Below are 14460 nucleotides of genomic sequence, written 5' to 3'. Positions count from 1 at the left end.
CCCTAACCCTGCTTTCCCCGTAAGAAGGAAAACCACCTTAACCATCATTTCTGACTTGTGGGTTTTCTAAGAGCCCAGCCCTCTGGCTTGGTTTCAGAACCTGACCTCTCCAAGTGAAAAATCTCATTTAATGACTGGAAATAGGAAAGCTCAGAAGACAGGTATGCTGACTCCTGGGGGCCCCAGGGGCTCAGTACAGGGCAGCACACCATGACCAACAGGGGGCCTGGGGCACACTCAGGTTTGCCACCATTAGCTGCAAGAGGTAACTTGGGAGTTGTCTTGGCTCCTTGAACAAAGGAGAGTTAATTACAGAAAATGTCAAGCTTTTTAGAGGGCATTTGTCACTGGGCTGCAGGAAGAGCAGTGGCCCTTGGCAGAGCCATGTTGGAAGGACTGTTCATTTCAGGCCCCAGTCTCTGCACACAGAAATCATGAGCCTTGAGGGTGTCATCTTTGTACAGGAGGCAAACCCCATGGAGAATTGGTATATTCAGGCAAACAAGGCAGTTAGTGGGGTGGGTTTAGAGGGGCTGGGCCTAAGGGAATTTGGAATGCCTTTCATTTTGTTCAAATAAATAGGGCAAATTATTATGATTTTTCCAAGGTCAGACCAAATCCTAATTCTACACAATCTAGTTACCTATAGGTAGGAGGGCTAGAAAGAAGAGTAAGTAGGAACAGTGATGGAGGTCTTTGATTCTAATTAAACCTTCTTAAGCTGTTTTACCGTAGCATCAAAGGATGCTCCTTGACAGATATGATGTTCTTTTGCTACTAGTTTTCATTCTTATAAAGGAAGGAGGTGGAAGGAGAATGGTTCCTATGTCAGAAGGCCTAGAATCTGCATTTTAAAGGGCTGGGGGCTTGGACCAGCAGTTCTCAGCCCTGGCTGCTCATTAGAATCCTGTGCAGAGCTAATAAAACAAGCCCTGGATCCATCTCCAGTGATATGTGTTGTCTTGGGTTCACTGTTCTTGGGGCCCAGCACACTGCTATATTTTTTTAAGCTCCCCAGGTGATTCCAGGGCTGGAACCACTGGCCTACACATACAGTTAGCCATGTTAGGTAGATACCTAGGTACAGAGTACATGAATTTATAAAGCAGAAGCATGCTATGGCTAACTGGAACCCCTAGTCCTCAGGATTTGTGAAAACCCAACCTGTCAGATATTGTGGATCTTACAAGTTTACATGCTAATTTTTAGAGACCTTGATGGAGATGATGATGATGATTGTGGTGGCGGTGGTGGTCGTCATCGTCTAGGAGGTTAGGTCCAGGTGGTGATGTGGAACACTTAGCTGTGTTAGAACGCTCCTGCTGCACTAATGGAAATGATGTTGAGGCTGGGGAATGGCCAAGTGGATAGTGCTTTACATTTTTGACTGTGCTGTCGGAAAAATACCTTCAAAATTTAAATCAGAATCATGACACTGCTACCGTTCTTCTCATGGAAAACTCTTCACTGGCTTTCTATTGCTCACAAGGTGAAACTAAATTCCATAAATGCCCTATAGGAATCGGTGTTTTCTGACCAGAGCTGCTTTGGCTCATCTCTAATGTTGACCTGGAAACTCCAGCCACTGGGGATTTCTTTGGTTACTCAAGGGCCCCTGTCTTCTCCTGCCCAACACCCAGGTCTCCATTCCCTGCTGGTCCTCTGGTCTGGGTACCTCCTTACATAACTGCTGTCCCTGACCTCTCCACCCAGGTTCTGTCCTTTCTTCCCTCTCATAGAGCCATGTGTCTACCTCATACTACTTCTGGGATAGACTCTTTGATGCATGTGGGTTCTCTCTTGTCAGACAGCAGGCTCTGTAAGGACATAAACTGCATATGTGTTTGGTTTGGAACAGGGTCTTATCCCTGGCACCTGTTTTGTGTGGTGGATGAATATACCTTTTCATGATCAATTTGGCAAATAATTATTTTTTAAATTGTGTCCTTAAAAGTATATGCAGATATACATCTACTTGTGTTTGTGTGTCATATGTTATGAACTATAGCGATATTGGGCCTAAGGGGAGGGGTGCTTGAGAGGGACCAGGCTTTATCCTTACTGGTTCTGGTTGGGGCACGTAGTACATGACTCCGTGAACAAGTCCTGGTTTATCTAAATTTTTGCCTCAGCAGCTCTTTTCTCTTAAGTCTCTGTGTAATGTGTGAATTTTTTCACTATAGACCATGAAGGGGAAAAGGTAGGCACTTAAAAATAGTGCATCTTTCCACCCTAGGCTTTCTTCGCCCAGCAGGAGCCTCCTAGAAAGCTCCCAGGCCCTGGGTGAACATGCTTTCCCAGCTTCTGCAGCCAGCCCTGCCTTTCTCTTTGCAGGGAAGACCATCTTCCAAACCCCTGCTGCTGCTTCAGTCAGAGGACTTGAGTCTGACAAAGTGAAAAGCCTTTATGGAAGAGTAGGTCTGGGGTGCAAGGAGATTAGAGCCAGGTGGGGGCAGAGAGGGGCTCCAATCTTCTTTTCTTAACACTTTCTTTCCTTTAAAAAAAAAACACTCAAGTAAGTACAGCAAAACTATTGATCCAAGAATCTGTTTTTGTTACAGTAGTCTCTGTACTTTATGTTTTAAATGTTAGATCATTTTTAAAAGCTAAATAAAAACTAATGAAGACGGGTGCCTGGGTGGCTCAGTTGGTTAAGCAGCTGCCTTTGGCTCAGGTCATGATCCTGGGGATCAAGCCAGAAATCGGGCTCCCTGATCAGTGGGGGTCTGCTTCTCCCTCTGCCTCTCATCCTGCTTATATTTTCTCCCTCTCTTTCCCTCTCTCTCAAATAAATAAAATCTTAAAAAAAAAAAACTAATGAAGACAGAGATGTGTTTACAAAATATTCAGATACATGTTGATTTTGTCACTTAACCACATTTTCTCTCAGCTAGGAAAGTATTTACCATCCTTTCTCACACTTTACCAACTGGTAAGGAAACTGCAGACAGTAGTGATTAGGTAGGAAAAATAAACAGCAGAAATAAAACACCAGGGGACATGTATATGAGTTGCATCTTTTATATTTTGTTAGTTTCTACTATAAAATGGAAACATGTTTGTTGCAAATTTTTTTAATATGTAAGTGTGCAAAGCAAAAAATAACTGCTTTCATTGTCTCAATATTTTATTCTGTGCATTATATGCATGTATGTATTTGGATATGTATATAATCACATACATTCACAAGTATAACTTTTACAGAGAGGCTCATAAGTCCAATTTTGCAAGTTGCCCTTTTCATTTATGGATATAAGTTGACATTTTGGATCTCTGTAATTGGCTTGTCCTTCAGCACATGGTTTTATTTAAAATTAAAAAAAAAATTTTTGGATTCCAGTGAGATTTCTTAACCACCCCTCCAGTCAGTATATTTCAGTTGTATATCTGTTCAAATGCATGTTAAGTGCTGTGATTTATAAAATGTAATTTTATTTCCAAGTAATACTGAAGTCCTAGTAGCTTTTGTTTTCTAGTCTCAGATAATAGGTATTAAATATGTAACTACTTTCATGTGGATACTGGAGAAATATTTTGAGGTTGTTGAAATTGGTGGCTTCATCCTTTAAAGAGTTTGGGAACTCTCAGATAGAAGGTTGGAAAAGGTGCCTTCAGAAGTACCTTTTAGCTCTCCTGAGTTTTCCTAATAAGTTTCTAGGTGGATATAGGCATTCAGCAAGTAATGGTTGATGTTTTAATGAGTTCCGGGCACTATTTCAGTCCTTGGTGTACTCGGGGGCACTTAACATTCTAGGGGGGTGGTGAGGGCACAGATGGTGAACAAGTGAAAACAGGCTGTGGTAGGTACAGTGCAGGATGTGAAACTAGGTAGGGTGGTGGAGAGAGGCTTTGGGGGTTCCAACAGAGTGGGTGGTAGAGCTGCATCTTCCTGTGCTGTGCAGGGGTGGGCCCTGCTTACTTCCCATTTACAGAAGCCTGCTGGCCAGCACAGAGCACTCCCTCCCTAGCTGCCTTTCACAGTGACCACTCTCAGGCAACAGGGCTCAGAGTCATTGTCAGACTTCTATCTAGTCTGGGCAACCCTACCCAAGACACTGGTCAGGGCCTGTGACTTTATAGTCCTTTTGTCAAGAGAACATTTTTTGGCAGGGGGTAGGGCTTATGCACATGATCCTTTCCAAATGTGCTGCCCTTATCAGGGGCCCCAGATGTCTTGGGCTGTCCCTGCCCTGTCCGGGTAGGCTGTGACAGGGATGAAAGGGAGGTGGGGGCCCTTGCAGACCTGCCTTCTCCTGACTCGGTGCAGCGGCCAGGCACAGAGCAGGAAAGGGCATTCTAGATGTCCTAGTTTAGTAGGGGTTTACTTGAATTCACTTTCAAAGTTGAATGTGTTTGAAGTAAAATTCCCTGTTGGAAAGAAGACATTTGCTTGATGGACTGTAAGTTGTAGAGGAGGTACTTGGGCAGGCTCTCTTTCATGGGGGCCTCACAACACACTGGTAGGTAGGTATACAGTGGTTTTATCCTTACAGATGTGAAAAATTGGGTAGATTTTCTGGGAGAAGAGAATTAGACCCTCCTCACCCCCGACCCCAGATCTGAGTGAAAGAGTAAAGCATCCCTGGCTTGAAATTAAAATCCAAGCCTTAGGAAGGCAGGCATGGCCTCAGCATGGTGCAGATCTTACATCTCAGTGTACCCAGATATAGAAATCCTATCCCTGAGCCGCTTGGCTTCCTGAAGAACAGATGATATGACCCTTCATTTTCATGTAAGTCTCTGTTTATTCATGGTCTCCCTACTTTTTTGTAGAGGTGAGCTCAGTGGGCACACTCAGATCCCTTCAGAGGACTAGCTCCCACTGGAAAGATTAGATTCTTAAGCCATAAACACCTCCCAGGTGCCGGCTTGATGCCCAAGGGGGTGCCTAAGGGATGGATGTCTAGGTCTGAACAGAGCAGGGCACCATGAGCCAGCAATGCCAGCAGGCTCTCTTGCTCTGCAGAGTAAGTGGGTGTGAGGGAGGCAGCCCCAGGTGGCTCCCCTCATCTGTATTCGCTGGTTCACAGCACTTCTTGTAACGAAGCATGGGTTGCAAGCCCCAGGCCACTCAGTGCCCAGAGTGTTCCTCAGCCTCTAAGGCTTCCCTTAAACTGGTACAAGGGAACAATACCCCTGTGTTCTGGTTGCCTACCTCCTGCCTGGTACTTGCCTCCTTTCTTTTTTTTCCTATTCCAGTCCACACTGGCTCCTTTACCCCGCTGCCCTTCTGTTAGAAAAGGCCTGCATTTGGGGTTTCTCAATGGAGTGCTCCCACTGTGATCCATAGGGATGGACCCCTCTGAGTATCACTGTCTTATAGGGAAAGGACTGCAGTGCCCTATGCTGCCGGGCACAGTCTGTGCCTCACTGAAAAAAAAGTGCCTCACTTTTATTGGCGGGGGGCAGTCTTTATTGGAGCTGGAATGTCACTGTGAGTGACCTTTCTCAGAAGCAGCCTGTGCGGAAATGAGCAGCAGGGAAGTGGACACCTGGCACGGGCTGTCTAGGCTGCTTGGGAGACCCTGCTCACCTGCAAGCAGTACATGGACACACGCACACATGCACACACTCCCACACAAACTCACACTCTCTCAGGGGTTCTGAGGCCAGGCGCCCTGCCTGCTCCGTGGGCTCCCTGCCTCTGGGACAGGACTTCTCCCCTCTGGGAGGGACCTGCTGAGCTGTGACTGAAGGAAACCTCTTGAAGACAAGGTCGAAGGAGCTAGAAGCCACAGGCATTTAGCAATTTGGGGGAAGGGGGATCCAGGAGGACAGGAGAGATTGTCAAGGGCCAAGCAAAGGGAGCCCCACCAGGCCAGGGCATGGGGCAGAAGATGCTGGAGAGCAGCATGCAGGGGACAGGGGAGGAAATTCTTCTCTGGAAGAGAAGAATCAGGACCCTGAGTCCTCTGGGATGAGTCTGGCTTTCTTTTCCCCTCTTCTTGGGGCAAACTACACTGTTACATTAATTTCTCACCACTACACTTAGAAGGCTATTTTGCAGATCAAATTGGAAAGTCAGAGAGGGTCAGTTTCTGTTCATAGTGGCAGAGATACAGGCCATTTAATCCTCACAACCACCCTAGAAGGAGGAGGGCCTTGTCTCAGAGGTGGGAAATCAAGGCTTAGGGAGGTTAAGTGACTTCCTGAGTCACAGAGCTGGTGAGTGGTGGGGCCTTCTAGGCGCTCTCTGTGCCCTGCTGCCTCAGAGGAGCAGGACTGAGGGAGGAAGGGAGACTCAACTCAGGCAGGCTGGTCTCAGGCAGCTAGAGAGGGGTGGGCATGCCCTGTGTTGGGCACGACAGCCAGAAAGAATCTGGGACTCCCAGTAAAATTTGAAACTTAAGAGAGACAAGTCACTCTTTAAAGTGTAAGTATATCTCATAAATATTTGGGACATACTTCTACTAAGACATTATTCACAGTAGTCCCCCCTTATCTGCGATTTCACTCTCCATAGTTTCAGTTACCTGTGGTCAGCCATAGTCTGGAAGCAGATGATCCTCCTTCTGACGAATGGTCAGAAGGTCGGTAGTAGTAGCCTAACACTACATCACTGTGCCCACGTCCTTCCTCTCACTGCCTCTCATCTCATAAGCAGTTTACCACCTCACATCATCACAGGAAGAAAGTAAGTACAGCACAATAAGATATTTAGAGAGAGTCCACATTCATGTTACTTTCCTTATGGTATATTGATGTAATTATTCTGTTTTATTTTTAGTTATCATTGTTAAACTCTTACTGTGCCTCATTTATAAATTAAACTTTCCCATAGGCATGTATGTATAGGAAAAAAACAGAATATACAGGGTTCAGTACTATTCTGCAGTTTCAGGCATCCATTGGGGGTCTTAGAAAGTATCTCCACTGGATAAAGGGAAGCTCCCGTATTTATCTGACGTTCAAAGCTAACTAGTGTCCTACATTTTTATGCAGTTAAAATGTTTGCAGACCCCAGGAAACACTCTGGGTCTCATGTGTGGCACATGAGGGTGCCAGGATGGCTCCCAAACCACCCAGTAGTGTACAGGCTGAACTCAGGTGGTAAGCTCCCCACTACAGGATATATTCAAGTCTAGGTGGATAACCACTTGGTGGAGGGAATTCAGGTTTCAGATGCCTGGTTCCAGTGAGATTTTAGGAGGTAAATGTTGTTGAGACAAGGAGGAGAGTTGTTTGCCTGGGTCCCCACTGCTCTCTGTCCCATCTAGCATTCAGAAACTTTCTGAAATCATATGTTGGCACCACCTCGTTGAGAGGACCAGTTCTCCCTGCTGCCCAGGAGTGATGGCCTCAGTTGGCTAGTGGAAACCAGCCCAGTCCAGCATGGTCTCTTTAAGTGTTTTGGTTTGGCTTGAAGAAGCACTGTGTTAAAGGTGAAATGAAACACGTTTGTTTTTTTTTTTTTTTTTGGTCTCTCTTGCCAAGAATTGACTGACTTCCCGGCTCTTTGTGTGTCTCCTTCAGCATGACCTGCTGAGGATTGGCATGCCGTGCCTCACTCCCGGGCAGTGACAGCATGAAAAACACCCACCCCCAGGGTTCTGCGCAGACTCTTGCAGGCAAGTGAATGGAGATAGAGATGCTCTGGTGTTGATTTTCACTGTTGTAGAGATTCTGGGTTTGGCTACATCTATCTTGTCAACATGTCAGGATTTTACACAAGGCCTGCTTGTAATTGTCTCAGTATGGCTTCTGCCCTCTACAAATTACCACAGCAAAGGTCTGACCCTTGGCAGACTCCTGCCTTCCTGCTTCCAGGTGCCGGCTCTTGCTGGGTACTAAGAGTATGCTTTGATGTTAGCTTGGGCCAGAAAGGAGTTCCGAGGCAAATCTGCAAAAGCAAAATCTTATCGTGTATTCCAAAAACAAACAGAAATGGCTCCTTTCCACTAGAGTATTTTAAATTTGCTTGAATTATCAGATCGATGGGTTCATATTATTAAGAATAAAATTTAAATACTTAGTAAAAATACCCCTGTATCAATAGAAAAATTATTTCAAATTATTTGTACTGAAGCTGTTAACTAAAGTCACCTATTCTTTTTATTACTTTTTGTTTAATTTATTTATTTATAAGCACCAGGGTCATCTCACTTTTGTTTTCCAGGAAGAATTACTGAATGGCTGACATTTGACAACATGCACCACCAGTGGCTTCTGTTGGCCGCATGCTTTTGGGTGATTTTCATGTTCATGGTGGCTAGCAAATTTATCACGTTGACCTTTAAAGACCCTGATGGTAGGTATGCTTCCTCATGGAATGGATTTCACCTAACCCAGACAGTGCTGTGGTATTGTTCCTAGGTACAGGCACAGATGACCTTTGTGCCAGAAGTGACCTCGAAGGTCATGGTATCCAAATCCTTCATGTTATAGAGGTGCAGAAGAGGAGGTGAAAAAGGACAAGAGTGTCTTCCCTGCATCTCCCCGGGGGATGGGTGGAGCATGCTTTCTCTGTGGGCTTCTTTGGTGGCCTCCTCCCAGCAGTACCATTTGCCAGGACATCTCCTGGGCCACAGGTTTGGGACTTTGCCCTGCTCGGTATCATCATGAGATGCTGCCGTGATTGACCAGCATCCCCATGTTCTAGCTGGTGCTGCATGCTGGTAGTCACATGGTTGAAGGTCACCTTCACTTCACAAGGAGGTGATTTAAATATTGTGTCTGGTAGTCTTTGAGATAACTCCCCTTGACTTGATGATGTAGGTGGTCAGATGAAGACATCCAAAGAGCAAACCCAGATTCAGAAGAACTTACTTTAGTTTATGCCCTTGACCTTTGCTTACCTTGGCGTTAGTGGTTTTTTTCCCTACAAAATGGACATGCTCTGACAGCCCCAAGACTGACCTGAGTACAGTGAGGCTCTCTGATCTGTGCGGTTGCAGGTGTACCTAAGGAGATGCACCTGCCACCCCAAGGCAACTCCTTTCACAGCAGAATGAGGCAAGGCAAACAGGAGATGTTGAAAAGACTCACAAGCAGCTTCAGGCTGGCCTGACCACCTCTGCCTAGTAGGGAGGATGCTTGTGGACGTGGGTGTGCACAGCATCTTCACTCCGTACAGTCTTCACACATCCTCCTGTAGGTGGTGGCCCTTAGGAAGAATATCCTACCCTCAGGAGAATATCCATCCATTCCAGCCATTCTCCCTGCTTTCTCCCAGCAGTTGCACGAACGGTGCCCTCTGAGTGGCCCTCAGGCTCTGGGCTCCACTTCAGCCCAGAGAGCTCCCTTCTGTGCCGAGGCTGCCCAGTGCCCCACCCGTCCTGCTCCCATTCATTCTCTTTCTTTCTCCCTCTCTCACGCTGTTTGTAGAGGAAAAACAGGGCTGGAAGGCAGATGTGTAGGCCAAAGATGGAGGCCCTAAAATTAATCACAAGAGGTGGTTCTCACCTCTAGGGTTTCCACTCAGTAACTCAGCCTCTTTGTGCTCAGGCCTGGCAGGCCTGACAGGTACACACTCCCACCTTCCAGGAGCTCTTGGGAGAACCTGAAATGTTTTCACAGCCTTGGAATGGGTGTGTCAACTGCAGGTATAGAGGGTGGTCAGGAGCATCACAGAGCATTGTGGGTAATCACAGATAATGATGGCTCCCACTTGGGACCTGGGCCTTTGTTAGAACAACAGGTACCAGATCTGCGGGGGTCATTGGACTCAGATGATCTTAGCTTGACCATTTAGATGTTTCTCCAGCTGCTTCAGTCCAGTCCCACTTACCTCTGATGGAGATCCCTCATTAAGAGTTAGAGCAGTGGTTCTCATCCCCAGGACACTTTAGAACTATCTGCAGGACTTCGTAAACCTTTTTCTCCTGGCTCAACCAGAGACCAAGTGAATTAGAATCTCTAGGACTGCAGCTCTAGAGAACCGCAAATGTAGAAAAAGCTGCAGCTGCTGTGACTATGAATTTGTTGTTACCCCAAGTCCACACGCTTTACTCATGATTCCCTTAAATGTCACTTCCTGGTAAGGAAGGCACTTCAGAGGCAAGTCACGAGGTCATATTGTTTATGGTTTACTTCGTTTTAAAAACTAGGAGTATAGGTATTGTATTTTATGAGACTTCCACCAAAAATAACTAAGTGAGATGTGTGGCTTTGGATTACAATGTTTTCTGGCAGAACTGCCTCTGAAGAGCACATCATTCCTCAGTGGTATCTGAGAAGTGACATGTCATTCTGCTAGGATGTGGCAAGTTTTATGCTGACCACTTTCAAGAAAGTGTAGAAGCTCTAGAGGGTTTTATGATGTGTGGAGCAAACAGTTAAAGGGGTAGAAGGTGAAACCTACAGGGAAGGATGAAAAGCTTCAGGATTTTAAAGCTGGAGGAAAGATCTGTGGTCATCTTGGGTGCTGCTCACCAACTAGTTCTTGCACCCTTGGATGTTCAGTGTGGACCTGTGGTTAGTGAATGGGAGCACAGTGATGCAGACAGCTTCTGGTGGGAACCCTTGAGCCAGTGCACACTTGCCCCACTGCCCTCTCCCACCTCCAGGAAGCAGGGCGGCTGCCAGTGAGGACAGTGTTAGCCCCATACTGTGCAGGAAACTTAAGAGTGAGAACCCTTTGTTGTCAGGCCCAAAACATTACCCAGCCTTTCTTGAGCACACAAAACTTATCTAATTGTCCCTAAGTACCTGGTGGGGATCATGAAGATGGATGTTTACTGGCTGAGTTCTGAATGAAGGAAATGAGCTTGCATGCAGTGTGTCTTGCCAGTCTGGGTGACTGAGCAGGGATGGAGCACCCATGAGAAGTGAAACACACAGTCTCCGAGGAGGTCATCCGAGAGGGCATCTCCTGCCCCTCTAGGGCTGTGGTTTCGGGGGTATAACCACTTAGCCTTAGGGGGCCCCTTTTGTCCAGGGAGGCATTTAAGCTCCCTGGTGGATCTGGGAGTTATACAGGAAACTGAAAGATGTTTGTAAACATGTGTCTGGAAGAGATTTTTCTCAGGTGCTGGGATTTATTTCGCTCATGTTTACAATGTTTTGGTTTTGGAATCAAAAGCCCAATGTGAAGTGTCATCACAAAGAAGAGACTGACAACACAGCAGTCTCCCAAATGGTGAAGTTCCATTTCCTGTAAAGCAGATAGCAGATCTTGGTTTCAGCTTCAGGGAGCCGATTGTAACTCCGGTGTCTGGGGCTGCTCCTTGCATCTCTGACCTCTAGGATCCTAGCAGGGCTCTCCTCCAGTCTGTTGCTGTGCGTGTGTTTTCTTCTCACCTACCTGTTCCTCGTGATTTTCCTGCCACTTAAACTGATAGGAAGAGATTTGTTTTGAAATGCTGTTTAAAGCCTTGCTTACCTTTTTAAATTTTTTTATTTAGTGTTATGGTCTGTCTTCAGCTCAGCAGTGAAGCCACAGAATTATTTGTAGCAACGACTCCCCCTTGCTTAACAAACCTCAGTGTCCTGTGGAACCAAGTTTCCGTTGTTATAACTAGACTGTATCACAGGGAAATAAAGCCCATTCAGTGATGGGAATTTGATGGCATGGTGTGGTGAGACTAGAAATTAAAAACGACATCCAGTTATGAATCTGGTATGTATGTGTAGACACTGATTTTTATTCTCAGCGCAGTTCAACTTCCTAATCCAATCTTTTGTCTCCGCTCAGCCCCTCGCTTTGGCTGTAAGCTACTTAAGGGCAGAGCCCATGCCTTGAATGTCTTTGCCTGACTTCTGCCAAGCATGTGATGGGGAGGTGACTGACATTGGGGGACTGATGCAGGCTAGTCAGGGAGATTCGCAGATGTGTTCACTTCTAGAGGAACAAGGTGGTGCATCCCTTGGCACTTGTAAAGACATTTTGTAGAACACTGTAAATATAACAATGAGTGTAACAAAGTGATCTGAAACGTTGAGGACACCTGGCCATAACTACAGGCTGAGAATCCTTGATTCTGGAGCTGGAGGCTTGCTCCTAAGGGGTCAGGATGGGGAAAGAGACTGCTCTTCAATCATAGCAGGGGTAACAGAATCAGCTGAAAAGAAATGGTTGTCAGCAGAGCAATAGAAACAAACAAAACCAAATGTAAACCATGTTACCACTTTTACTTGAAGCTACTTGAATGAGGACCCAGGAGAGGGGGGGGAAGCAAAGGTCAAGAAGTTCAAAATCATAAAAACTGGTGGTGACTGGCTGGTGTGTGTCATGTTGGAAGATGAGATGTTCCACGGCTGCCAAAGCCTGTTCTCTGTGCTTCCGAGTACTGGAAACAGGTTGGTTCAGAAATTCATTGATAAGTCAACTGTTTAGAATTCAAGATACATTGTCCCATCTAAAATGTTATTAAGGAAGGTTAGGATTCTGCAAAACCCATTCAGGCCTGGGGCAGAGCTAAGCATTGCAGTGCTCGTCTTAGAAAAGACACTGTCAGAACACGAAGTGACCAGACAAGCTTAGAATGTGAATTTTCTCGTTAGCATGTGAGTGCTCAAAAATGACAGGGTTGCAGAGGAGGAGAATGGATAGAGCATGGTCTCTTGGAGTCCTCAGAGTGCATTCAGGATCTCTGGGGCCTGAGGGTACTGATGTTTTTTCTGTTTCATACCGCAGATAGGGCTCTCTGACCTTGTCACAGCTCCTGCATACAGCTTTGGCTGGGATGGTGTTTTGAATCACACATAGAATAGACCAGAGATTTTAGTGGCATTGCTAAAGGTGTGTGGCAAATGTTTATATTGGAGTCTGATAACCTAAAGGTATTTAATGAGTAGGGAGATGGGATAATTATTGTTGTCGGATACTTGGAAGATGTCTTTACCCTCCCTTAGGAGGGAGGACACCAGGCCATAGTGTGTACTTACAGCATGCAGCTGGGACCTACGGGAGGTGTACCAGCCTAACCTGTGCAGGTGGAAGGCTGCAGGTCAGTGTGTGTTCATGACCAAGAGGAGGAGGTTTTGATTGTTTTTTAAATGAAATAAATGTGCCTTTTTTCATGCTTTGTTACGCTGATTTTTTATGTTTTCTTTTGCTACCTACTTTTTCTAATTATGTTTTTAGACATTGCACAGTTTCCAAAGTAAATGTTTCTTTGGTTGTAGAGATCTGAAAATTATCTTCAAATTCTACCCAAGTGTTTCTCCCAAAGCAATTTTTTGTAAATTATTACTCTGGACTAGAATTTTATAAGATTGGTCTGATCTCATCTCACTTTGCATGAATTTTTAAACTAATGTGTAAATACTAACTTGACTGCTAACTTGGGTTTATGGTTTTTGGTTTGTTTTTTTTTTTTAAGATTTTTATGAGAGAGAGAGAGAGAGAGAAGTGGGGGAGGGGCAGAGGAGGAGAATCTCAAGCACAGAGCCCAACTGGAGGCTCCATCTCACAACTCAGATCATGACCTGAGCCAGAACCAAGAGTCGGACACTTAACCAACTGAACCATCAAGGCGCCCCTAACTTGGTTTTTTTAAATTACACCTTTAATTTTGAGATCACTGTAGAGTCATATGCAGTTGTGAGAATGCAGAATCCTATGTACCCTTTACTCTACCCCAACAGTAACATGTTCCAGAACTGTAGTGCAGAGTTGGAATCACAGTATTGACATTGATACAGTCAAATGCAGAACATCTCCATCGCCACAAGGAGCCCTGGGGTGCCTTTTTTCCTTTTTCTTTTTCTTTTTCTTTTTTTTTTTTTTTAAAGATTTATTTATTTATTTATTTGGGAGCAAGAGAGCATGAGGAGGGAGGCAGAGAGAGGCAGAAACAGACTCCCTCTGAGCAGTGAGCCCCATGCAGGGCCTGATCCCAGGACCATGGGACCATGACCCAAGGCAAACACAGACACCCAGCCACATGAGCCATCCAGGTGCCCTGTAGCCATATCTACCTCCCTCTCCCTGTTTCCATCCCCTGGCCCCTACCTGCCTTGGAAACAACTAGTCTAGTCTCTCCCTAATATATTTTTTAAGAATGTTATATACAGGGGCACCTGGGTGGCTCAATGGGTTAAGCCTCTGCCTTCAGCTTGGGTCTTGATCTCGGGGTCCTGGGATTGAGCCCCGCATCGGGCTTCTGCTCAGCAGGGAGCCTGTTTTCCTCTCTCTCTCTGCCTGCCTCTCTGCCTACTTGTGATTTCTGTCTGTCAAATAAATAAATAAAATCTTAAAAAAAAAGATGTTATATACAGTATATGATCTTTTGGCCTTGGCTCTGTTTGTTCAGCATAATTTCCTGAAGATTCATCCAGCTATTATTGTGTGTCTCGATACTTTGTCCCTTTTTATTGCTGAGTGGCAGTTCATCATATGGATGACCCACTGTTGTTTATCCATTCACCTCATCTGGGGTTTTTTTCCAGTTTGGGGCTATTATTAATGAAGCTGCTATAAACATTTGTGTATAGGTTTTTATGTGGATATAAGTTTTCATTTTTCTGGGATAAGTGCCCAGGAATGCAATTACTAAGTCATAGGGCAGTTAAAGGCTT

At 45.5% G+C, this 14460-nt stretch overlaps 1 protein-coding gene across 2 annotated transcripts in view; it reads left to right on the top strand.

Moving 5' to 3' along the window:
* CHST10 (carbohydrate sulfotransferase 10) overlaps positions 1-14460 on the top strand; it is a 31022-nt gene that overhangs the window by 3914 nt on the left and 12648 nt on the right. The window contains exons 3-4 of one of the 2 annotated variants that reach the window (XM_059406266.1): positions 7474-7568; positions 8117-8248. In XM_059406266.1, coding sequence (XP_059262249.1) covers positions 7526-7568; positions 8117-8248 — 175 coding nt within the window. In that variant the 5' untranslated portion in view covers positions 7474-7525. Of the gene's footprint in view, positions 1-7434; positions 7569-8116; positions 8249-14460 lie in introns of both variants that reach the window. The other variant, XM_059406267.1, reaches the window with a different exon arrangement.

Source organism: Mustela nigripes, chromosome 7 (assembly GCF_022355385.1).
Source record: "Mustela nigripes isolate SB6536 chromosome 7, MUSNIG.SB6536, whole genome shotgun sequence".
Lineage (NCBI taxonomy): Eukaryota > Metazoa > Chordata > Mammalia > Carnivora > Mustelidae > Mustela > Mustela nigripes.
Note: the sequence above shows the minus strand (reverse complement) of the source record. Positions and strands in the feature narration are given on the sequence as shown.